At 43.8% G+C, this 26,349-nt stretch overlaps 1 protein-coding gene across 5 annotated transcripts; it reads right to left on the bottom strand.

Moving 5' to 3' along the window:
* Positions 1 to 1,948: 1,948 nt before the first annotated feature.
* atf6b (activating transcription factor 6 beta) lies at positions 1,949 to 24,967 on the bottom strand. Of its 5 annotated transcripts, XR_012990639.1 has the most exons (18): positions 24,609 to 24,967; positions 23,178 to 23,257; positions 22,102 to 22,183; positions 20,569 to 20,628; positions 19,922 to 19,995; positions 17,657 to 17,876; positions 15,588 to 15,737; positions 12,473 to 12,630; positions 11,999 to 12,241; positions 9,354 to 9,436; positions 8,590 to 8,790; positions 7,769 to 7,876; positions 7,556 to 7,655; positions 5,713 to 5,783; positions 5,521 to 5,620; positions 5,033 to 5,117; positions 3,691 to 4,543; positions 1,949 to 3,645 (listed from the first exon to the last, which is right to left on the bottom strand). XR_012990639.1 is itself a non-coding variant. In XM_076301161.1 (17 exons), exons 1-17 carry the CDS (start codon positions 24,679 to 24,681, stop codon positions 4,278 to 4,280), a joined length of 2,154 nt encoding a protein of 717 aa, XP_076157276.1. In that variant the 5' UTR covers positions 24,682 to 24,967; the 3' UTR covers positions 1,949 to 4,277. The 5 variants fall into 5 exon arrangements, 4 of the variants coding, with proteins under 4 accessions (XP_076157276.1, XP_076157277.1, XP_076157278.1 ...); XM_076301161.1 differs by having other exon boundaries at positions 1,949 to 4,543; XM_076301162.1 differs by having other exon boundaries at positions 1,949 to 4,543; positions 5,713 to 5,780.
* Positions 24,968 to 26,349: the final 1,382 nt, after the last annotated feature.

Genomic DNA, 26,349 nt, shown 5'->3' with positions numbered 1-26,349 from the left:
AGTATATCTTGCAGTAGGTATAGTATATGGAGCAGTAGGTATAGTATGCTGCAGTAGGTATAGTATGCAGCAGTAGGTATAGTATATGCTGCAGTAGGTGTAGTATATGCAGCAGTAGGTGTAGTATGCTGCAGTAGGTATAGTATATGCTGCAGTAGGTATAGTATATGCTGCAGTAGGTATAGTATATGCAGCAGTAGGTATAGTATATGCAGCAGTAGGTGTAGTATGCTGCAGTAGGTATAGTATGCAGCAGTAGGTATAGTATATGCTGCAGTAGGTATAGTATGCTGCAGTAGGTAAAGTATATGCAGCAGTAGGTGTAGTATGCTGCAGTAGATATAGTATATGCTTCAGTAGGTATAGTATGTTGCAGTAGGTGTAGTATATGCTGCAGTAGGTATAGTATATGCTTCAGTAGGTATAGTATGTTGCAGTAGGTATAGTATATGCAGCAGTAGGTATAGTATATGCAGCAGTAGGTGTAGTATATGCTGCAGTAGGTATAGTCAAAGTCCTTTTAATAGGCAAGTCCCTCCACTCGGCGGCCATATAGCAACGCTTTTTGGGCACTCATAGGGCATCCTATTCAGCAGAAATGCGCGTGTGCAAGGCTTCACGACACCAATCTTGCTCCAGCGGCGAGTTCACAACACATGATTGGGAAGATGTCTTCACAACACAACATATGATTAGCTCAATGTATTCACATCACACCACATGATTGGCTCAATGTATTCACATGTCGACGTTTTGGGGTGGGATATGTGTAGACAACAGCCATATTGTCGTTACAAACTAGCCCCATGCTTTTCTATGGAGGATTTTTTGAGTGCTGTGTCTCCACATTAAAAAGTCTGGTATAGTATGCTGTAGGAGCAGTAGGTATAGTATGTTGCAGTGCAGTATGTCACCAGTGGGGCATTGGGACCAAAGGTGACAAGGTACAAGTGTGGGTCAAGGTCCTCACTTGTCCATGATACAAATGTGACATTTGTAGAATATAAGACCTCTGAACCTTTCTAGTGACTAGTATAAAAAAGGAGACCATTTGTAGAATATAAAACCTCTGAACCTTTCTAGTAACTACAAAAGGGCTTGTCCAAACCACAGTAGAAAAAGTGGGAGAGGCAGCATAAAGTTGATGATACACAAGACAGTTTGTTGAGCAATGTTGATGGGCAACCACAAAACCGGTTCCAAGTGTTCTGATTGAATCATGAAAATTTCCCTATTGGAAAAAGTTGCTCGGGGGGTCAGGCCAAAAATACTCAGGAACATTGCCTAGCAACATTACTTTAAGAGTTACTTTGTGCATCGAAGAGAGGCACAGAACAGAAAGAGCAAACATCAGTCTCATCCTAAAACCACAAATAAAAAAACCCACTAACTTCCGATAAACGTACACATCTGTACTTCTAGAGGGAAAACTAGCTTTCACAAGATTAGTGTCACATTTTCACTGGACTACATCCATTTCAAACCATCCAGCCGTTGACTAGAAGTGGGATTTGCATAAACAAATGGACATTGCCATGTTGTCTCATGGGCCTGTCTCCCCCGCACTCACAAACAGCACACACTTACTGTATTTATCAACAGGCAGGTGCTGAGAGTACTAGAGGAAATGGACAGATAACATCTTTGTGGGTTTCACTGCTGTTCCAAGAACACAATCACAACTTCAAAACAGGTAGCCTCATACTATTAATTGAAACGTGTCACAAAATAACTTTATGGGGTTTTCATTATGAAAAAGCTTACTGCTGCAAAGAACTTGTCAACTTGGAGATTTGCAAGCTGTGGCAACTCTCCTTTTCAAAATCACACAGTTAGCTTTTTAAATATTTGTTATTTTATTTAAATCTTTATTTTTATCCTCTACAAAGAGAAAAGGCAGTAGTTCAAAAGTCTTGTACAATCAAAGAAAAAAATAATTAAATTGGACTCTTCATGAAAAGCAATCTTTTAAATAGTAAAATGATGTAAAAAAATGACACAGGGGTTCTGAACATATTTACAATTCTCTAACAAACCTTCGGACTCCATGCGAATATTATAGAACTTTTTCAACAAAACCCATTAAGTCTCAATCAGGACACATATGATTTGTTTGAAGGGTGTGTGTGTGTGTGTGTGTGTGTGTGTGTGTGTGTGTGTGTCAGTGGATTTTGGAGGGAATGTCTACGTTCATGAACTACTCACTAAGGATTCAAAATGTCATACGTTTCACCAACAAGCAAAACGCTAGAACAGAATCAAAATATGGACGTACACACTTACCCATATACACACACACTCAGAAACACACAATCTCTCAATCACACGTATACAAACAAACAAAAACAAAAAACTTCAACCCCACGTGGGTGAAAATAAAATACAGTTTTGTAGCCACAAATTCTGCCATTCTGTCTTTCCTCATAACAAGTAGATAATCATTTACACAGTACAAAATTGACTGGACAGAACACAACGGGGCACTGAAATAGTCACCCACATGTCTGCTTGTGTGGTTTGGCACTCACCAAACCTACAGTTCTCCCGTACATCTAGTCAAAGTCTGGCGATCAAGGAAGGAAAACAGGAGAGTTACAGAGCTAATGGACAAAAAAACAACTGATATTACCAGAGTGGAATTACTATAAATGACAAACTCTTATTTTACATAATATTTGCAACATTACAGAGTACCTCAGTGAAATTCAATTCTGTAATTGAAATATTTTGTTTGCTTAATTTGTTGCTGTAAAAATGCATATAATTCTCACTGAGTTATAAGAGGTGCTAGAAAAACCTTCTTGTAACTATATTATCAGATGATTATGAAGGTAAATTTGAGGCATCTGGCAGCAGAGCTGAGTGATTAATTAATATGCTGCCCTACAGGCGGAGTCGGACGCTCTATAAATGCTAACGTCCTTCTATACTAAAGATCTGAACGCACAAATCCTCAGGCACAGATCAGACGCTTGCGATGCCTGCTCCAAAATCAACATGTCAAACCTGATCTCCTTACAGGTTGGACTTGCTTGGTGATGGTAGTATACTCCAAATGAATATAGGTCATGCCTGGGTTTTGAGCCTATTGAAACATCTGATGCTTTTTGTTAGAAGTTGATATCAATGTCACACTGTGTGTATGTGTGTGTGTGTATGTGTGTGTGTGTGTGTGTGTGTGTGTGGTGAGATCTCTCCGTTACACTGGCAAATGTCGGTGTGTCAGTGTGTCTCTGCCTGAGTTTACCACAGAATGTGTGTCGCAGGGTGCCCGAGAGCTCCGGTCTTATAGGGCAGGTACTATGTGCAGGCAGTCAGCCCCTCCATGCCTGACTGACCAGGAGCAATGCAACACAACAGAACAGAATTGAACTGAATCATGTACAAAATAGAAAAAAAAAAAAAATCACCAATATATACAACTATCTTAAAGCACATGGTCACATTAAATACTCCCCACCCCCCCCAAAAAAAATATAAAAGCCATTTACAAAGTAACAAAATACATGTATAAAAGAATCGAAACATAAACAGACAAAACAAAACACAAAAACAAAATCAAAACACCTCACAGTATTGAGAGCAACTATACAAACACAGGCTACACAGAAGCCCTGGGACTACGCTCCCCGACACAAACGCCACCTGCCACAGGAGCACTCGGACTGCACTCCCCGACACGAACGCCACCCTGACACAGGAGCCGCAGGACTATGCCCCCCGACACAAACGCCACCTGCCACAGGAGCACTCGGACTGCACTCCCCGACACGAACGCCACCCTGCCGACGGCCACCTACGGCACGGCCAAACGCCACACTCTACTGTGCTGTCAAGGTCTGGAAGTGCAGCACACTGCCAAAGATGGGACTGGAAGTAACGCATACATATATTTAAGAGGAGATTTAAAGCACTTTATAATAAATAAGATACGAGATACGAGACTGTGTCCTGTTGAGTTGTATGTGTTTGGTCTGAAGAGGGAGATTATAGGCGACAGGCTGCTTTCAGATTGCATGTGACTGGGGCTACTGCTTTAAACCCTGACTCTGGATTTTCAGGTGAATGTGGAATGTAGGCCTATCGGTAATGGCAACCACTTGGTACTCTGCTATTTGCTTTGGGGGGAAAATAACAACGAAAAAAAAAAAACACTTTTCTTTTTAAGTCTTGAGCAACCTTCACTTTTTAAATCCACAGGATTTCTTTCCATCCTGCGTTGCCAAAACAAACTCTGTTTTTCACTCTTGCACGTTTACTTCTCATCGCTCTCTTCCTCACACTTCTGCTCCCTCCTGGCTGAGGAGGTAGCCCCTCCTCCTCACAGGTAAGGGTTGCCGGGGCGACGCGGCCCCGTTGGCGTGGTGACGGCCCTTGAGGGAGGTGTGGTTGCCGTGGTGATGGTGGGCGGGAGGAGGCCGGGGCGGGTCGCGCAGGGACGGGGGAACGGCCGAGGCCTTGATGGGGACGATGCGCGTGTCCATCACCTCACAGTCCACCTGCATCATCATCTCGTAGCCTCCAGATGAGTTATATAGAGACTCTGCAGGGATGGAGGGATAGAGAGAGGGAAGAGAGAGAGACAGAGAGAAAGAGAGGGAGTAAGAAAGAGAAAGGAAGAAGGGAACATACATTAACTCTACCTCTACGGAACATACATTAACCCTACCTCTACGGAACATACATGAACTCTAACCCTACGGAACATACATTAACCCTACTTCTACGGAACATACATTAACTCTAACCCTACGGAACATACATTAACCCTACCTCTACGGAACATACATTAACTCTAACCCTACTAGGGCTGCATCTATCGATTCTTTTTGGAATCGAGTATTCTAGCGATTATTTAATTGATTAATCGAGTAATCGTATAAATAAATAATAAATAATTTTGCGTACCTCTGCGGAACAGGCATTAAAAAAACATTTTAAAAAGCCATGCAGTAAAACAATGAATCCACTTTATCTGTATTTGTAAGTGTCCACCAAACAGAACACATAATGCCCAGAAGAAGCAGCTCACCGTTGACGGACATGGCAGGCATGACCAGAGACATCTTGGGCCGCGACGTTTTATTGTGACTGATGGCGGGCAACAGCAGGTGATCCTGTGAAACAGGGAGACGCGGGGTTAATACACACAACATCTAATGGAGAAGGAGGCGTGGGGTTAATACACACAACATCTAATGGAGAAGGAGGGGCGGGGTTAATACACACAACATCTAATGGAGAAGGAGGGGCGGGATTGATAAACACAACATCTAATGGAGAAGGAGGGGCGGGATTGATACACACAGCATCCAATGGGAAATGAGGGGCGGGGCATAACACACAACATTGCATGGGACGGGAGGGGCGGGATTGATACACATAACATCCAATTGGACAGCAGGGACTGGAGGGGTGGATATAAACATACACAACATCCAATGGGACAGCAGGGGTGGGGATTATTATACACAATGTCCTACGAGACAGCAGGGGTGGGGTCAGAGTTCAGCGCCTCACCCGTCTGAAGGACACCACGTAGAAGGTGTCCTCGCGTCGGTCGATGGCGTCCAGGAAATCGCTGTAGCTAATCTCAGGACCTGGGAAGACCTGCAGCTGGCTGTGAAGGCAGGGCCACAAGGTCAGGAGTCAATAGAGAAGCTAGCCATCTGAAGCTACATTATTGGGATATAACTGGGAGTTTTTTGTCACCTCTCAATGGATCTGTGTGCCTGAATGGGAAGGTATCGGGAGAAGTTGGTCTTCTTGTGCTGAGTTTTCTGCTGGGGGAAAATCATCAACAGATTACAGATTACACCATTTCAGCCAATCATCGAATGGCCTATACAGATTACACCATTTCAGCCAATCATTGAATGGCCTATACAGATTACACCATTTCAGACGATTTTTCCGCGATTTTGTCATAGCCGACAAATTTCCAGTGTCGGGCCCGAATATGAAAACTTGGGAACAAGTTGTTCCCAAGTTTTCAAGGATAAATGTAGCCTTGTCGCCGCGTCGCTGCTGGTCGTTATTTTACATATTATGTAAAGTAACGACCAGCGACGTGGCGAGAAGGCTACATGATCTTGTAATCTGGCCAATGGTCAAAAATGTAATGATGATGTCGATATGATGATATATACTTTATTGTCCCAAAAGGGAAATTTGTCTTGGACAATGTGTGGTTCCGTAAAAGACCATCTTGGACAACAAAAAATATGTGTAATCTGCATAGGACATAAGTGTACAGAGATGCAGCACTGGTTGCAGTAATTTACACAAAGCAGCACAAGATAAAATAATTAACATAGAGCTGAACCGGTTACATTAACTACCACAACCATCTCAGTCCCATATCAGCATATCCTCAGGTCTCTCTACCATAGATTATACTTAAATAGCACAAGCATTTATTCTGATAGTACTTATTAGTAGCACTATGGTATTTAGCAGATGGTTTTGTCCAAAGCGACCACAAAGATATCAGAAAGCTAGATACCGCATCGACCGTTGAGTTCTATTAGGTGGTATACGTGAACGCGGCCTCCATATTGCTGGGGCCAAACGCATTACTGTCTATGAGCAACACTTGCTGGGGCCAAACACCTTACTGTCTATGAGCAACACTTGCCGCCAGTGCTCTGTCAAACTGGGCTACCTGTTCAGATCTGATGTAACATGTTAGAGCGATGTGATGTGTGTGTGATGACGTTAGAGTGATCTGATTGTGTGATGTGAGATGTTAGAGTGATCTGATGTGTTTGTGATGACGTTAGAGTGATCTGATGTGTGTGTGTGTGTGTGATGATGTTAGAGTGATCTGATGTGTGTGTGTGTGATGATGTTAGAGTGATCTGATGTGTGTGTGTGATGATGTTAGAGTGATCTGATGTGTGTGTGTGTGATGACGTTAAAGTGATCTGATTGTGTGATGTGAGATGTTAGAGTGATCTGATGTGTGTGTGATGATGTTAGAGTGATCTGATGTGTGTGTGTGTGTGTGTGTGTGTGTGATGACGTTAGAGTGATGTGATGTGTGATGTGAGATGTTAGAGCAATCTGATGCCCTTGGTGAGCTACGTCATGCGTTTAGTTAATCAGTAGGTGTAAATGTGTGGAGTGCAGAGATGTAAAAAGTGAAACTCCTGCCATGTATTGGTTCTACCTGTGCACTAAGCACAGGTGATTTCGCTAATTAGCCGCTCTACCTGGCTAAAGAGCTGTGCTAATTGCTAATTAGAATCAGCTGATTAAGTAAATGACTGTAACAAAAAAACGTGGCAGGACTTTTACTTTGTGTAGCTGTACTTTTACACCTTTGGTGGAGTGTAAATCTGGTTACACGTCTGGTGGAGTGTAAATCTGGTTACACGTCTGGTGGAGTGTAAATGTTGTTGATCGTGAGAAGAAGTGAGAAGGTGGTATCCTGTTGAGGAAGCGGGTGACTGTGCGGTGGTTTGATGCGACACCTGTGCGACTTGGGGCTTTTTGAACGACCACATCCTGCAGAGGCAGTGGGTGTGTGTGTGTGGGAGTTGGGCATACGTACCTGTGCTACTTTGGGCTTTTTGACTATCTTGGGCTTCCCTCCAGATTTGGTGCGGTCGATCTGGTGGCGATGCACCCAGCCTCGCAGCTCATCAGCAAGCCTGCAGCAGAACACACACAAATCAGCATCAGCAGTGTGTGTGTGTGTTTGCTTGCTTGTGTGTTTGTGTGTGTGTGTGTGTGTGTGTGCACTTGTGTGTTTGCGTGTGTATACCTGAGGGACTCGGAGCGGTTGAACTGTCTGCAGTCAGGAGAGTTGAAGTAGCGGTCAATGTCCTGCAGAACCAAATCCTTCATGTCGCTGAACACACTACTCAGGTTCCTAAACACACACACACACAACAAACACACACACACACAACAAACACACACACACACACACACACAACACACACACACACACACAACAAACACACACACACACACACAACACACACACACACACACACACACACACACACACACACATTGTTGAGAAAGAAGTAAATAAACAGATGAATAAATTAAATTATTCACAGTGTCTTTCAAAGCACTCTGTCGCCTTAACCTGACCCTAGCCAGATGAATTTCGTTCCGCTTAGCTCTGCCTAGCTTCACTCACATCCATCTGGGACCTCTTCCATTGAGAGTGATTTCTGCAACCGACTTTATTGTACAGCCAATCAGGACGCAGGGCGGGAGTTTCATAGATGTGACATAGCATAGAAGCGACTGAGACTGTTATCAGCGTCACGGGTTGGCTTCAATGTGAGTGGTTGAAGTAGCACATCAATAGATGACGGACAAGTGGCTTATTCAATCATATGCAAGCATTTTTTGATTAGGCCCAGCCTTCTGAAGCAACACTTCAATGGATCGGTTCCAGATGGATGAGTGGAGCTAGGCGGAGCGAAATTCATCTGGCTAGGGTCAGGTTACTGTCGCCTAGCATCATGCAAAAATCAGACACCACACAATAGCCTTCCATAAGACCTGTGATGAACACCGTGGGCTACACTGCGTATGCCACCAGGTGGGTTTGGAAGACTGGCGCACCTGAACTGGTAGGGGTCAGTGTCCGCCCCCCACCTGTCCTGACCCCCTTCCTCCTCGGCGAGTGTCCCCTCGGCCGGCGGCGCCCTCACGCTGACGCGGGATTGGTTGAGCTCCTGCTCGTCCTCAAACTCCAGCAGGTGCCTCCCCGTGTGGGCGGACAAACTGTCCTGCAAGGCCGACTCCAACTTCCTGTCCGTGATGCTGAGGGAGAGAGAGAGACGACACACACTCTGGGGTCACTCTTTTATCTGGAGTACTGATGTAGCGGATGAGTGGTCACTCTTTAATCTGGAGTACTGATGTAGCGGATGAGTGGTCACTCTTTAACCTGGAGTACTGATGCAGCTGATGATAACCCTTAAAGAATGTTGGAAAATGAACGTTCTAAAGAATATCTGGGTTCATTGAATTCAACATAGAATTTTAGAACCTTGAATTGTTGCGGAACGGAATCTTGTGTTAGAATGTTCAAAAACCTACACCTTTAAGGGTTAGTAGGAGGCTGCCCTTAAGGAATCATGAGCAAGAAATGTGCAACACAGAGAGACTCGCATGAGAAAGAGAGCAAAACCTGACCGGTTGTTAATGTCAGAATATGTTTGTGGAATTCAGGGACACACAGACAGACACACAGACAGGCAGACAGACAGACACAGACAGACAGAGAGACAGACAGACAGACAGACAGACAGACAGACACACACACAGGCAGACAGACACACACACAGGCGGACAGACAGACAGGTAAAGGAGAGCAATGGTACCTGACGGGGCCGAAGCTAAAGGTGATGAAGAGCAGCACCACCATCACACACACCGCCCTCTTGTTGTTGTTGGATTCCCCTCCCTGCCACCGCAACACACAAACAGGCGTCAAGAGTGTCAGGCGTCTGAACCAAACCAAACAAATCGAAATAGAAACAAAAAAAAGCCCCAAAACTCAAACAGTCACAGGCACGCACACTGAACCATCACTTGCAGAACAACACTAGACTACCTACGGTATACAGATCAAGAGAAGTACAGCATTGATCACATGTATTCATCTTTAACAAGTGAATCTTTTTCCACAATGAATACACAGCGCTCTGTCAGACAGTCAAGGCCAGCAACCACCACCCCCCCATTCATTCTGTCTGGATTCAAGGGTAGGAGCAGGCTTTACCCAGACTCTTTTTTTGTCTTTTTTGTCTTTTTTTGTTGGGCCAAACTTAGACCTAATCTGAAAAGGAGAAAAGGTGTTTGGGTGTGTGGGTATTTAAGATTGGTGTGCAACATTCATTCTCTTCAGCACATCGAAGAAGGCACTACGCAAAAGCGTGTCTCTGTGCAATAAAAAGATTATTGAAAGCGAAGCCTTTTCTCCTTTTTTCCCCCAACCTAACCGCCCTCATTCAGGCAGGTTCATTCGGTCTGGACCGTGCTGACACCATCTCTCTCTGTAAGCGGGCATCAGCAGGGCCCAGCGGTGGCTCTCTGGGCCAGGCTTTGTGCTCCCTGAGCAGTGTGTCCTGTGGGAAGCGTCTCCTCCAATTAACCAGCCAACGGCCCAGTGGGAGCCTCTCAGACACCTGGGACAATCCTGCTCTAGATTAGAATGCAGCTACTGGGTCTGCTCTCTCTCTGTCTCTCCGTCTCTCTCTCTGTCTCAAATTCAAATTCAAAAAAAGCTTTATTGACATGACAAGAGCACTTGTGTTGTCAAAGCATACAAATCATAAGTATGTTAGTGAGGAAACAAAGAGCATGAAAATAAGTAAGAATAAACAAATAAAAAAAGTAAATAAATATAAAGAAAATAATAATAAAATAAATTGATAAAATAAATGATAAGAAATGAAATAATAATACTAATAATAATAATAATAATAATAATAAGATTAGAAATTATAGTTCTAGATGAGATGGGATTGAATAGGATTTAAGGTGGTGGAGAGGTGAGAGAATCTGTTCTTGCGTATGTGCTTTCTAACCTTAATTTGTGGCACATATACACAAACTGAGCTGCTAGCTCAATTGTCTTTGTGTCCTCTCCTATGAGGATTTTCATTTTGGAACTAGCATCTAGTTATCTAGTTATTGTGTCTACTAAATCTTGCATAGAAGTCATTTCTCAGTAATTGATAAATGGGACACCTATGCAGAAAATGTATTTCATCTTCAATCTCCATTGTGTCACAGTACTTGCATAGGCGTTGATGTTTTTCTTGCCATGATTTTTTATGGCGTCCTATTTCTATTTGGAGTTTATGGTCACCCATCTGTATTTTGTAAGACACGTTTTTTGAGGTTGTTTCAGTGTTACAAGATAATTTGCTAGTTTGTATTCTCTATTTAATTGACAGTAGCTGCCCAGTTTTTTGTTGGAGTGAATTTCATTTTGCCATTGCGTAATGTAGGTTGCCTTCATGAATTTGTGGGTTTTATTCAGATTGGTTAGGTTTATTCCTGTATTCCTGTATTATTATTGTATTCATGATGTACTGTCCGTCTGTCTGTCTGTCTGTCTCTAGGGCTGTCACTTTTTACGTTCGAAAATCGATTGCACAATCGATTGGACCAACCAACACAAGTTTCGAAAACTAAAATAGGGAATCGATTTTAACCAAATATGTACACTATTCATTTTAAACGAATTAAACAAATAAAAAATCTAGATGTAACAAAACTCACAAACAAGCAGTAAGCATTGCGAAAGCTAAAACGAAAATTCCCACCAATTTTACGCACCGGAAACAGCTGTTTCAAACGGCTGCTGTGCTGCTGGTGTTTTGCCAAAGAATTGAGGACAACGCAATCAACCTCTGCGACATGAGAGAGACGAGTGATAGGCCCTAATAACTTGAGGAGTTCGATATGGAAGCACTTCGGTATTTGGGTATATCAAACTATGGAGAAGGACAAAGCGGTATGCAAACTGTGCAGTCGTGAGTTCTACGTAGGCAGAATTTGTTTGACATTTCTAATTGTAAACGCAGCCACGTTGAAGCCTGCAGTAATGTTTTTCACTGATGTTATGGCAGTCCACTCTGCTTATTGTTTTTCGAGAATGTTGCACTCCTGTTTGTCATTGTGCACGAAACTTCACGCCAAGAAATCATCAGAAATATTGCTGGCTTGTGCGTATTCAAGCACCCCCTTTACGTTCGTCCTAATGCCTGTTAGTTGTTCGTGGATTGGCCTATATTTCCTGTTGAAAATTGAAACGTCTTTAGACATGAAAAATCGATTTTACAATCGATTCAATGAACAATTATGTCTCAAGAATCGAACAGGATTTTTTCACAAAAGTGACAGCCCTATCTCTCTCTCTCTCTCTGTCTGTCTCTGTGTCTCTCTCTCTCTCTCTCTCTCTCTGTCCTCAGGGTTCTCCTCCCAAGACCCCTCTACCCCCACAGGGTTCTCCTACCTCCTTGCAGCCGAGGCGTTCTCTCAGGGCCTGGTTCTCGCGCCGGAGCCGTTGGTTCTCCAGCTGAGCCTCCCTCAGCTGGGCCTCCAGGCTTTGCAGGTACTCCTTCTTCTTCTTGCGCGACTGGCAAGCGGACTCGCGGTTCTTGATCATCCGTTGCTGCCTCTTTAGAACCTTCATCTGCGAGCAGGGCGGAGCGACAAAGGTCAGGGTTCCGTTCCATGACTTCTCAAGTGCACATTTCTGTGAAATGTGCAGGTTGTTGTTAAATACTTTAGAAAATTAGACACACAAAAAAATAAAACTCCACACAGCACATGACTTTTTAAGTGCACATTTCTGTGAAATGTGCAGGTCGTCGTTAAATACTTTGGAAAATTAGACACACAAAAAAAAATAAAACTCCACACAGCACCTTTAATGAATGGCATCCGTATTAAAAACAACAACACAGCTGACTGGGGTGTTACTCACGTCGATGTCTGTGTTGCCAGGCAGTGCTGTTGCAGGGATGATGGGCTTGCTACCCGGTAGCGTAGCAGCGTTAGCGCAGTGAGGCATGCTGGGAGATACGGGCTCCATCTTGACAATGGCCGGAGCGGAGCCCAGACAGACGGACGGAGAGATGACCACTGGGAGAGGAAAGGGTTAAAACGGACAATTACTGACCACTGGGAGAGGAAAGGGTTAAAACGGACAATTACTGACCACTGGGAGAGGAAAGGGTTAAAACGGACAATTACTGACCACTCAGAGGAAAGGGTTAAAACGGACAATTACTGACCACTCAGAGGAAAGGGTTAAAATGGACAATTACTGACCACTCAGAGGAAAGGGTTAAAACTGACAATTACTGACCACTGGGAGAGGAAAGGGTTAAAACGGACAATTAACAACAACTCAAGAGTAAAGGGTTAACGCGGACAATTACTGACCACTGGGAGAGGAAAGGGTTAAAACGGACAATTAACAACCACTCAAGAGTAAAGGGTTAACGCGGACAATTACTGACCACTGTAAAAGGACACAAGCACTTTTGTTGACTCTGTGTGGGCATGCGTGTGAGTGTGTGTTTGTATGTGTGCTTGTGTGTGTGTGTGTGTGTATCGTGATTGTGTATGTTTGAAGTCTGCCACAAGACGCTCGATTAATACCCCTGTCCTGTCCTGTCCACATTAAATTCACCACATCCACCCCAACTCAGGAAACCAGCACTGGCTGCTCGTTAAGTCCAATTAGTCTCACCGAGACATCTGAACCTGGCCAACGGCGATAAGAACAATACCAGCTGGGGCGGAAGTGAGCTTAGGTGTCTTGGGTTTGTGAGTGTGTGCATGTCTGTGTGTGTGTGTGTGTTTGTGTGTGTGTGCATGTCTGAGTGTGTGTATGTCAATTAGTCTCACTGAGACATCTCTGAACTTGGCAAAAACAAAAGCAGCTACTGCGTGTATGCACATTCTTAGGCGCGTTTGAGGGAGGGAGAGAGTGAGTGTGTGTGTGTGTGTGTGTGTGTGTGTGTGTGGGTGGGGGGGGTTGGGGTGGAGGGGGTGGGGGATTCAATGTGAGCAAGTTTGTGTGAACTGCTATGCAATTCTGTGAGTGAATGAGGATGTACGTGAGGGTGAGTGTGTGTGTGTGTGTGTGTGTGTGTGTGTGTGTGTGTGTGTGTGTGTATGTGTGTGTGTGTGTGTAAGCAAGAGCATGTAGGGGTGTGTGTAGGGGTATACATGCAATTAACTGAATGCGAGCATGTTAGCTCGTGGGCAAGCAGGAAAGAGTAAATTGTGTTTGCGTTTGTGTGAGTGTATGTGTACACACGTGTGTGTGTGTGGGTGTGTACACACACGTGTGTGTGTGTGTGTGTGTGTGTGTGTGTGTGTGTGTACCAGGGATGGAAATTAACCACCCGCCCCCCGCCAAATGCGGGTAGTTTTGTGCGCTGGCGGGTGAATTTGGTCAACTTACCAGCCACTGTGGCGGGTAGAGCTAGCGTACCACAAATAGTCAGATCCGGTCTAATTTTCATACTTATTGACGGTTAAAAATAATAAAGTGTCTGTAGGGATCATGTAGCCTAACGTTACCAGCCTATAAGGGTAAATCGCGCTGATTTGAAGTTCTACAACTCGTAGTGAGCCGCCACCGCAGCATAGCCTATAGGCACTGGTGCAACGCTTCACTTTCACTTCACTACCATTAAGAAACTGTCACTATGCTTTCATGTGCCACTGCTAGATTATTTCAGGATGACTGCATAGACATAAATCTAGTGAGATCTGTGGATCTGCATTATATCTTCACAGGCTAATATTTCTCACGTAAATAGTTCTCTTTTGAATTGGCCCGTAGGCCTAGGTATTTTAATCCGGCCCGCGACACGCTGCTATTTAGACCTATGAGGCAGACAGACGGACATCTCCACACCCATTCGTCGTGATGGAATATCTCACAAACTTTTAATTCAAAGAAATTACAAACCGTATCAGAATAAACAGCAGAACTTACCGAACGCAAAGGTGTAAAGCATTCCCTTATACAAGTTATAGCCGTTCCCGAGTAATCCGGTTTTGAAATTGAAGCAAATGTCTACACGGTCTCCAACGTTGGGATTTTGTCATATATGATAAGGCCAAATACAAAATAAATGTCGCCTCGATAACTGTACAACCAGAGTTTTTTCCAATGTAGTTTCACAAAATGCTAAGCATGCATATTACGTTTCTTAAAGCTGAGCTGTGCTTAAATTGTTCAGAGCATGATTTCATTACGGGCCAAATAGAAAATAAATGCTAAATCTTAAATATAGCCTTGATACTTGTAAATATTTAAATCAGATGATGTACACTATAGTTAGATCAAGTTGGAGAGTTGGATTATAGGATGCTCCAGAACTCACACAAACAGAGTCTTAAAGGAGCCACACCACTTTTATGACAAGACACTATAGCATATGAATGTGGTTCTGTTGACCTTTAGTTTTGTTGCTACTGTGCTTGGAGGACAGGTTTAGGGCAAAACTCAGCACATTTTAGTCATATTGCAATAATGCAGATTACCGTGATCATTTTGGGTAGCCTACTATAATCATGATATCACATTTTCATGCCGTTTCTCTAGTGGCTGGTAAAAAAGTTGAGTGGCTGGTAGATTTTGGAATCCACCAGCCACAGTGGCAGGTAGAAAAAATATTTAATTTCCATCCCTGGTGTGTACACACATGAGTGTGTGTGTGTGTGTGTACATAGGCTACTGGGTTTACAATGCTGGTATCTAAGATTGTTTGTGTTCAATGAAATCTACTGTAAAATGTGAACACAAATAAAGGTATTGAAATGTGTCTGTACACACACGTGTGTGTGTGTGTGTGTGTGTGTGTACACACATGAGTGTGTGTGTGTGTGTGTGTGTGGGTGTGTGTACACACATGAGTGTGTGTGTGTGTGTGTGTACACACATGAGTGTGTGTGTGTGTGTGTGTGTGTGTGTGTGGGTGTGTGTGTGTGTACACACATGAGGTGTGTGTGTGTGTGTGTGTGTGTGTGTGTGTGTACACACGAGTGAGTGTGTGTGTGTGTGTGTGTGTGTTTACCTGGTCGGCTCTGTCCCTGCAGGATGAGGGCTTTAGCTGGGCTGGGTGCCTGGGGAACGGGCAGAGCGGCCACGCACACTGGCCTCGGCTGGATGGGAGGCTTACTGCTCAGGATGGAGCTGGCCTTCAGATTCCCCACACATGGAATAACTAGAGAGAGAGAGAGAGAGAGAGAGAGAGAGAGAGAGAGAGAGAGAGAGAGAGAGAGAGAGAGAGAGAGAGAGAGAGAGAGAGGAAGAGAGAGAAGAGAGGGAGAGGATGAGAGAGGAAGAGAGAGAGAGGAAGAGGGAGAGAGGGGAAGGAGAAGGGAAAAGAAAAATAAATATAGGGGATAGATGGATCAGATGGAGGGAGAGAGAGAACACAGAGAATGAGAATAAAGAAATGCAGAGAGAAGAGGTGACTACTGACATGTTTAAACTAGCTTCCTCCTCTGAAAGTGACTACTGACATGTTTAAACTAGCTCCCTCCTCTGAAAGTGACTACTGACATGTTTAAACTAGCTTCCTCCTCTGAAAGTGACTACTGACATGTTTAAACTAGCTTCTTCCTCTGAAAGTGACTACTGACATGTTTAAACTAGCTTCTTCCTCTGAAAGTGACTACTGACATGTTTAAACTAGCTTCCTCCTCTGAAAGTGACTACTGACATGTTTAAACTAGCTTCTTCCTCTGAAAGTGACTACTGACATGTTTAAACTAGCTTCTTCCTCTGAAAGTGACTACTGACATGTTTAAACTAGCTTCCTCCTCTGAAAGTGACAACTGACATGTTTAAACTAGCTTCCTCCTCTGAAAGTGACTACTGACATGTTTAAACTAGCTTCTTCCTCTGAAAGTGACTACTGACATGTTTAAACTAGCTTCTTCCTCTGAAAGTGACTACTGACATGTTTAAACTAGCTTCTTCCTCTGAAAGTGACTACTGACATGTTTAAACTAGCTTCTTCCTCTGAAAGTGACTACTGACATGTTTAAACTAGCTCCCTCCTCTGAAAGTGACTACTGACATGTTTAAACTAGCTTTCTCCTCTGAAAGCAAACTTTAGCAAATTGTTGATACATTCCAGCAAGTTCTATACAAAGCTGTGGCATCATGAGAGAAAATGTGTTACATTTCACAGAAACTGTATTCTAACAACCTCATTAGAACACTGACTGTGCCGCCACACACACACACACACACACACACACACACACACAGACACACACACAGGAAACTAGATGCTATCAAAAACTCAGCACTTGTCCCTCCGGAACAAACCTTGACGTTACCCTCCCACCCCCGCTTTCTCTCTCTCTCCCATTCCTTTCCCTTCAGAGTTACATAATGAAACCTGACTCGGCAGACTACAGCACACACACACACACACACAGAATGTGAGGTATGAGTCAGGAAGTGGGCAAACTGGATAACGCTCATGTAAAATCCCATAAGGAGCGTGTGTGTGTGTGTGTGTGTGTGCGTGTGCGGTGCGTGGTATGGAGTATAACGGGAGAAGCTGAAAATGCAAATTCAAAGGCCAGAAAGTCAAGAAAGTGTCCATTTCAGCCTTAGGACACCAGTAGGTGCATAGCACGCACACGCACGCACACGCACACACACACACACACACACACACACACACACACACACTGTGAGGTATGAAAGTGTCCCCTTCAGCCTTAGGACACCAGTAGGTGCTCTGTCAGCACTTCAAAGCCATGTGGCCTCCTCTGAGTTAAGGGTCTGTGATGTCCTCTGACCAAGTCAGTCACACACTGAGTGTGTGTGTGTGAGTGTTTGTGTGTGAGTGTTTGTGTGTGAGTGTTTGTGTGTGAGGGTGAGTTAGTGTGTGTGTGTTTTTCTGTGAGTATTTGTGTGAGTGTGTGTGTGTGTGAGAGTGAGTGAGTGTGTGTGTGTGTGTGTGTGTGTACGTGAGTGTGTGTGTGTGTGTGTGTGTGTTTGTGTTTGTGTGTTTCTGTGAGTATGTGTGTGTATGTGTGTGTGTGTGTGTGTGTGAGTGTTTGGGTGTGAGTGTTTGTGTGGGTGTGTGAGAGTGAGTGAGTGTGTGTGTGTGAGAGCTACCTGTGGCTTGGGTGGAGGGGTCGATGCTGGCCAGGGGCTGGGGCTGGCTGAGGGTTGGAGGCTGCACTGGGGGAAGGGGCTGGCTGGGCCCTGTGGGCAGGGTGGGGGGCTGTGGCTGTGGGGGGGTCGCCACCGTCACCTCCATGGTGCTCAGCGGGGGAGACAGGACATCCCCAAACATGTAGGGCGGGGTCGGGGGGTTCTCCCCTTTCACTGTGATCTGTAGGAGAGAGAGGGAGAGAGAGAGAGAGAGAGAGGGAGAGGCAGGGAGAGAGAGAGAGGGAGAGCGAGAGAAAGGGAGGGAGAGAGAGAGAGAGAGAAAAAGAGAGGGAGAAAGAGAGGTGAGAGAGAGAGAGAGAGAAAGAAAGAGAGTGAGAGAGAGAGGGAGAGAGAGGAAAAGAGAGAAGGAGGGTAATGTGAGAGAAAAAGCAAGAGGCAGAGAGAGAGAAAGTAGAGGAGAGGATTGAGTGAGACGAGCGTTTACACAGCTGCAACTAGGCGTGAAAACACAGTGCCTGGGAGGTGCAAATGTGTGTGTGCATGCACGCACACACACGCACGCACGCACGCACGCACACACACACACACACACACACGCACACACACACACACACGCCTACACCAGGGCTGTACGTTAACTTTTTTTGCAAGTAGCACTGGTGCTACAGAGGTTAAAAGTTTTGTAGCACCAGCCACAAATTCTGTAGCATCGATATAAAACCTCTAAAATCTCTAAAAACAATCAGTTCATCACAGTTCATCAATTGTGTTTGGGATCTAGGCCTACTGCAACTGGATTGATAAAAGGTCATGTAGTTGTAAACATCTCACCTGGCTACATTGTGTTTGAGATGAACAAAAGCTATCAGCATGATATGTTATTTGGTTGTTGTGTTTTTGTAAAAACAAAAAAACAATCCATGACAGTTCCATGCAGTTAGACTTTTCAATGGGTATCAGGAAGACAGGTCATGACATTGATTTTTTGTTAATTTTTCTTATTCATGGATTGGAAGTCAGTTCATTTATTTTTGAATAAGTACAAGATATGCTGAAGATTTTATTCCACTAAGATTTAATTCACGTTTAGTTCATATTTCTAAGTTTTTAGATTAGTGTAACCCTACATTCAACCTTATTGTCATTGCACGAGTGAAATACCCTAATTACATCTAACCAGTGGTGCAAATGAGTAGGCTAACTGACATGTCAAATGCATCCCTAGACTGTTCCATACACATAGGCTACAATAGGTAGCCTACTAAAGATAGCTGAAGGTCTGTGGCTAACGCAGTCGTAGGCTAATTAAAGTGTCGTGAAGGTTTTTTCGGAACCGATCTTGTAAAGGTTATTAAGCACTAAGCGAGACTGTTGCGCATGGAGTGGGCTCAAATTTGACAGATAGAAGCGAACGTCCCGGTGGACTTTTTTCTTCTAAGTTTTAGATCTGAATGGTGTTGTTTGGATAAGTTGTTCGTTTTAAACTGAACTAAAAATGCAAAGCAACAAGGCGATTGCCACAAACTTCTACCTCTGCTTGCCTAATCTAATCACCTCAGCCCGGCCCGGTCGGAAGATACTTTCGCTTTAGGCTAAACATATCACTTGTTTGATTCGCGAGGATAATTAAGGTGTTGTTTGATTTGGAGTTGGATTGTTTGGATACTATGCCTACAAACAAGTAGACATAGTTTTTAATCGCGTAGACTGCAAATAAGCTGAAATCAAAGTAGCCTACATCGATTCCCCTCTCACAAAAGTAGTCTATACATACGCACCTCAAACAAACAAACAAGCGTTTCACCGGGAGCCTACACTGGGCGCGTAACGAAGAGCTCCGTTCGCGACGTGCAAAAACAGAAGACGGGTCTATTTTTTGTTTTTACGTAGCCTACGCGCCGCTATGACATCTGGTGTAGCCAGTTGCACTGATCACAGTAGAAGGTAATTGCTGTAGCCTCCCTGTCAGTCTCACACGCATGCATTGTATTGCCATAAGCAAAACTGTATAGGCCTACTGTAGCACCAGTGCTACGTTGGTAAATCATCCATCGCACAAACAATTTTTTTTGTAGCATGTGCGACATATATGTCGCACTGTACAGCCCTGCCTACACACACACACGCGCGCACACACACACACACACACACGCACGCACGCACGCACACACACACACACACACACACGCGCGCACACACACACGCCCACACACACACACGCACGCACGCACACACACGCACGCACACACACACACACACACACACCTGTGTGTCTGGAGAAGGAACGTCTGAACCTGGGGAAGAGCCAGGTGAAGGAGGCTCCGCCTTCACCTGAAACACTGTAAACACACAAACACACTCTTAACCACATTAAAACACACTCTTCTCACACACATGACAAATAGCAAACACTCAACACACACTCTTCCCACACACAGGAACAAGCGAACCTACTGGCCTCCTACAAACCACATCTTCAAGAATTAATCATTAATATTTAGTCATCAATGATTAATCTGACCAATCGGACTGACTGAGTCATCATGGCACACACACACACACACACACGAATGCTCCCATTATAGCAATCATATTCTGAGTTGTGTTGGTGGTTTTGATGAGACATGTACTGTAGTTAAGTGTTGTATGATAACTGAATAAACCACTTACAATAAGCTTACAACGTTCTGTACGGCTACAGACAGCATAGACATAGACTTACAGATACACACTTAGCTAGGAATTGGTTTTACAACATGTCAAGGTCTGTACACTGCCTAACATAAACTATATTCAAGGTGGGGCTGAATGGGACTTGTGCATTGACTATCTCCTGACTGTTTTAACGGGATTCAGTTCAGACTGAAAACACACACACACACACACACACACACACACACACACACACTTACGCATGTCGACAGGCAGAGGCTGTGTTAAGGTCATTTCCTCCTTGACAACAGGCATATCACCTGCAGAAAGACACAAATGGTGAAAGCATTAGCCGCCATCATGCAACAAGACTGACTTATCTATTTACAGTAAAACAAAAAAACACTGTTCCGTAGAGAAGAGCCACAAAACAACTCTTTTGAATTGCTGGCCATCGCTACATCATAACAAATCAATTTAACTCCGTAGAACATTCTAGCACTTATGAGATTGCAAACTATTTGGTAAAACCAAAAATTGTTTTATAAGATTATGACGGGGATCACATTAGCCAGCGGCAAGCGGCAGGTTTCCTATTGTTCTCTATGGTTCGGCAGCGGAACGGTCGTAACGCTGGCGTAACGCTAGCGTTGAACAAGCGGAGCATTGAACTTTGTTTCAACTTTCAAAGCGTAACGCGAGCGTATTCAATTGACAAACCGTTTGTGTTGCTTAGGAACGAGATAAAACTTATTATGGTCTGAGCGTTGCGTTACGTTTGCCGCTGGCCGATGTGATCCTCACCTATATGTGTGCCTAACAGACATGGCACAGGGTCTGTATTGACACGAGACACTTCCTCTTCTAATGGCCCATAATTAAGACAGAACTCAAGAGGGAAAACACCCTGTGAATCCCTTTTAATCTGGCAGCAGTACGAACCAGATTCAAGTCCGATTGAGACCAGATTCAAAGCGATTCTCTCAGCAGTGCCAGGCATGACCCACATAGCTAATGACTGTAATACACCAGCCCAGTAGCTGCCTGCCCTGCTGGGGGCTTCAGGGCAGAGTGTCAGCATGCATTATCTCAACGGAGCGATATGAACAACACCTCCATGGCCTAGTTTCTCCTCAGATCACCCTAGTCGCCCAGCTCCGCACAGGAAGTCTACAACAGGCCGAGTAAGTTCACAGGGGCGGGTTCACTTACGGATACTGTTATCTATCAGGCTATATGTCAGAAGTCACATTACAGACACATATGTGAATAAGTAAGAGAATAAGTATATTGTTTTTGACATAGAATCTGAAAAATTTTAATAGGTGTATGTGAGATTCCGAACACTAATAAAATACAAATACATTTAAAAAAAAATAAATAAAAAAAAATAATACATTACAGAAACAACCTGCCCCATTCGTCACAATAATATCTCATTGGAGTCTCAGTGGTGCTTCACTAATATTGCCTCAATCTGCTAAGTCAATAGTACAGTAAATCAAGTCAACACAAGTATGTTTATCTAGCCAATACTATAGCAGAGTCAAGTAAAGTATGTGTATATGATCAATACTATAGTCAAGTGAAATAAATTATATAGCCAATTTTATAGTTAAATCAAGTAGAGTCTATTTATATGGTCAATACCAATAGTCAACTCAAGTACAGTATTATATAACAAATATTACAGTCAAATCAAGAAGAGTCTATTTATATGGTCAATACTATAGCCAAGTCAAGTCCAGTATGCTCTTATGGCAAACTTCCTATCTTTCCTTTTGTGACCTCACCTGTGAGGAGGTTGTCGCTGAGGTCCTTCCATGGTGACGTGGGATTGTCGGGATCGAGGGTCAGCACGAGGTCATTGTGGAACTGCGGGGAGAGCAGGGAGGGGTCAGGGAACGAGGTCAGCGACGGGATTAGCCAGTCATCCGCAGCAACGCTCCATTGGATTATACCTGCACTGCAGTTCAACTGGGTCTCATAAGGGTCTGCGTGTCTGTGCGCCGGTGTCCTGCTAATCTACACTCTACCAATTCATCTACCTGTCTGTCTGTCTGTCTGTCTGTCTGTCTATCCAGCTGTGTGTTTGTCCATGTGTCTGTGCCTACTAACCTATTTGTACTGTCTATCTGTCTGCCTATCCATTTGCTTGTCCGTCTACCTCATATGCCTGTCTGCCGATCCAGCATGTTTTTACTCATTTATCTGTCTTTGCAGTGTTTCCCACATAATTTAATTATATTTGTGGTGGTAGGTTTGCAGAATTAACTTGAATGCAACAGTTTTTAGCAAATTAGCGCAGCGTGGTTATGATGCTAACCAGATTTAAGCACAATTTAGTACAACCTGGAAAATCATTGTATGGTGGTCAATGTTGATATTGTGGTGGGCCACAAATAAGTCAATGTATGGGAAACACTGGTTTGTCTACTAACCTATCTGCCTGTCTATCTGGATATCTAACTGTCTAGATGTGTCTGCCTATCCATGTGCCTGTCTGTCTTCTCACATAGCAGCCTGCCTGTCTGCCTTCCTGTCTGTCTGGTTCTCTCCATTGCCTCGTTATCTTGGCCGTGCAGGCTGAACTGTAGTGACCTTATCAGTGTGAACCAGAGATCGGTCAGTCAGTGACTCAAAAGGCCTTCAACAAAGCACAAAGTATGACCGTGGACACACTCAGACAAAGCACGGGCTCTGTCGAGTTCTCCGGAAATTATGGAAAACATCATAGAGTATAATAGAATCAGATCAAATCATATTGGACATGGTCCAAAAAAAAAAAAAAAAGTGAAAGAAATGTGATAACAAAAGTGAAGCACATCAGTTGAGAAGCACTGTAAATAATCACAAAAGGGAGTAATACCGATGGGTTATATTTCAGTCCTGCGCTGTAATCACCCTCCTCCCCCTCCTCCATGCTCTCACATTGGTAAAGGCAGGCATCTGAAACACACACACACACACACACACACACACACACACACACACACACACACACACACACACACAAACACATACAAAAACATTATATTACAAAACAACAATTAACATTGCATCTGTGGTACAGCCCTATGCAAACGGTAGACAAAACATCCTTATGTAAAAAGAGAGGGAATGTGTAGGCCTAGCCTACATTGTTTTTGCCACACTTTCTCCAAGCACCTTATCAGGTCAAGGTTATAACACACATTAACACTGACAGTGTAGTCAGGGCCTTATAATGGGATACCAGGCTTTTGAGCCAAGGACCAATAAACAAAAAACATCCTGTTTGGGTGAACAGAGTCTTTACTCAGTCTTCCAGTCCTTAATTCATCACCTATCACCGAGTCTTAATCATCACCCAGACAAGGGGTAACCTGTGTTCAGCGGTTTCTGTGCGGCCTTACAAAAGAAACCTGAGCAGTCCAGTGAAAGCTAGACATTGGCTTTCACAGACTGTAACAGGAGATTTTAGGCCTTGAGGTATATGACGATCACTGGGACAGCTTATTTCCTCCACATACAATGTAGTAGTAACAAAAAAGGCATGGTCATTAATGAACAGTGACCATCAATGGTCAATATGAGTTTTACATAGGTTAAGCCAAGATAAAACTATAGACAGGGATGATTTGGAAGGACAATGCCTTCTAGGAAACAAATGCACTCAATACAAGTATCTATTCATTGTTGTTTCATTTTCTTTTTGCTTTGTTAACTAGAGTCCCTTGGGTCGATGGACTGGTCTGATGGACCCATATGTCGCATTAGTGGTCTCATCTGCGTTCTTTCTATCTAACTAACTCTGCAGCTGCAAAAGACATTCTGAGCTGATGAACTATACGTCACCCCTCCAAGCTGCTGAGGTTCGCACAGTCCACAACAAGTGCAGTCACACGCTCTAATATGACGGGAATAAATAAGGTCACTGATGCCAATAAGACCTGCATTTCTGCTTATATGGACGCTCGAGCGGCACAGACACGACCCAGTGCTCTCCCGTAACGTTAACGTTACTGATTCACATCCGGTTGTCTTGAAACACTGTGCTATGACCCGCTGCTCATTCAGCAACATTGTAGATCATTAGACTCCGCTACAACGGACAGGTTACTCATTTCATCCATCTGGAGATATTACAAATCCGAGATAAATGTGGGAACATGCGTTTCAGTTGCTTGGTTTATCTAGTACCAAACAAGCTAACAGCTAGCGATAGCTACCAGCGACTATTCAAATGACGTGAGATCCAGGACACAAACTGACCTGACGTATTTCACATTTGTCTGGGTTATATAAAAAAAATACTCACCCCAGTCTTCGCTTGTCAGAAGGTTGTCAGCGAAGAAACGACTATCCAAATCAGATAAAAGATCCGCAGTCATAGCCACAAAGCTGTTTGCTGAGGGGCTTGCAGCTATCTATCTAACGTTAACAGAGATAACGTTTAGCTATTCGATGGCTAACACTAAAATCAATACAAAACAAACAAGGAAGTGGATCTTCCTTCTCACAACCAAACTCGCGCTTTCCTAGTAATCACCATCCAAGGATATTCATTGACGTTAAAGGAAAATACATTTGAATGTATTTAATCTAGGATTTCTTTATTTAAACTGCTTCATAATTCAACTTGCAATACCGCATCGTCGTACATCTGACACAGACAAGGAAACCCGTTTCTTCCGAGAAACCCTCCTGCTTTGTCGGGAGTTGGCCAATCAGAAAGGAGATCTGAGAGACGGACACTCCATTCAACCATTCTAAGCAAAGGAACAATCTGATTGGGCACATGACATTAGAATGAGGAGGTGAGGGATGATTTGCACCAATGGTTATCAGAATGTTTTGATTGACATACAATCTGTCGAATTGGAACAAATACTTTTATGAATGACATTGAAACCCATCCAATTAATTAAACGGAAACTGTGAATACACCCTTATGGAGGATACAGTTGAAATGATGTAGCTCTAAAAAAAGTGGAACTACTAGCGCACGTGTTTTGAGAATTGTCGAATACTTTTGTGCATTGTATCTTCAGTGGGTAGATACAAACCTGTATGCCTTTAATAAAAGTAGAAATGTTGTTGAGGATGTTATTAAAATGAGCATCATCAATGTGAGAGTTTGGTTAGTCAAGGGAGGTGGGGGTGGCCCAGTATTACATAACCTCAGGGTACCATAAGGACGCCCCAAAGCAGCAAGTAGCTTTTTCTTTACCTATGCCCAGGGTGAAATGACAAATCAATCACGATAACAGTCTTTTTCACTGTGGTGTGGTATTAAGGCATAGCAGGTTTGCAACTGTTATTAAATCGAGATGCAAGACTCAAGAAGCACGATACAGCTGGTTTTGAGGTTTTGACCAGAGCAATTGTTATGCCTCTGGTTTTGAGAAAACGTCTCCCTCTAGGGTTGAAACAAGGGCATGGCATACTACTGACAGCCCATCCCAAATGTTACGTTCACTCCCTATTAACTCTAGCCTAGAAATCTAGACGCACCCTAGCGGCGGCAAATTAATTTGCTCAGCCTGTACGTCTAGTATCGAACCATAGGAATTTCTATTGGCTTAACACCATGGATGTTCTCCAATCACAGCGCTCTATTTCGTTAGAGAGTCTTAAGGCGGGCTTAACAGGATAATGACAGTCCTGTGACGGTGAACAACAAGGAAGGTGGCTATGGCGAACGAAGAGCGGTTGTTTGAATCGGCGTTGGCGTCAACTTTGGAGGAGTTGGACTTGTGCTTTTCTTTGAAAGTTGAGCAACACAATGCACTTAAGTCATTCCTTTCTAAGAAGGATGTGTTTGCCGTTTTGCCTACCGGATACGGATATGTTCGTAGCGCTGGCCTATTGCATGCCTAGGCAGTTTGAAAGACAATTCTCTCTGCCCGCCCCTTGGATTAAGCGAGGTGAATGATTCGATGCCAGACTATACATCTCAATGATATAGGATGGCCCCGCCAGGCTATATTAACTCTATTGTACCTGCAATCTGTTGTAGTTCCGCTAGGGGCGATCACGAATAAGTGCAAAAACAATGG

Source organism: Alosa pseudoharengus, unplaced genomic scaffold (assembly GCF_046254945.1).
Source record: "Alosa pseudoharengus isolate Yale_2024_CS ecotype anadromous, Long Island Sound unplaced genomic scaffold, YU_APseudo_1.1 YU_APseudo_1.1_scf_23, whole genome shotgun sequence".
Taxonomy (NCBI): Eukaryota; Metazoa; Chordata; class Actinopteri; order Clupeiformes; family Clupeidae; genus Alosa; species Alosa pseudoharengus.
Note: the sequence above shows the minus strand (reverse complement) of the source record. Positions and strands in the feature narration are given on the sequence as shown.

What these genes read in the sequence shown, in the direction of transcription:
- atf6b (XM_076301161.1), bottom strand. Translation starts at nt 24,681, where the DNA reads ATGACTGCGGATCTTTTATCTGATTTGGATAGTCGTTTCTTCGCTGAC. An exon ending in TCTGACAAGCGAAGACTGGG is followed by an intron (nt 23,258 to 24,608) that starts GTGAGTATTTTT and finishes TGTGTGTTTCAG; the next exon opens with ATGCCTGCCTTTACCAATGT. An exon ending in CTGGCAACACAGACATCGAC is followed by an intron (nt 12,242 to 12,472) that starts GTGAGTAACACC and finishes CACATTTCACAG; the next exon opens with AAATGTGCACTTGAGAAGTC.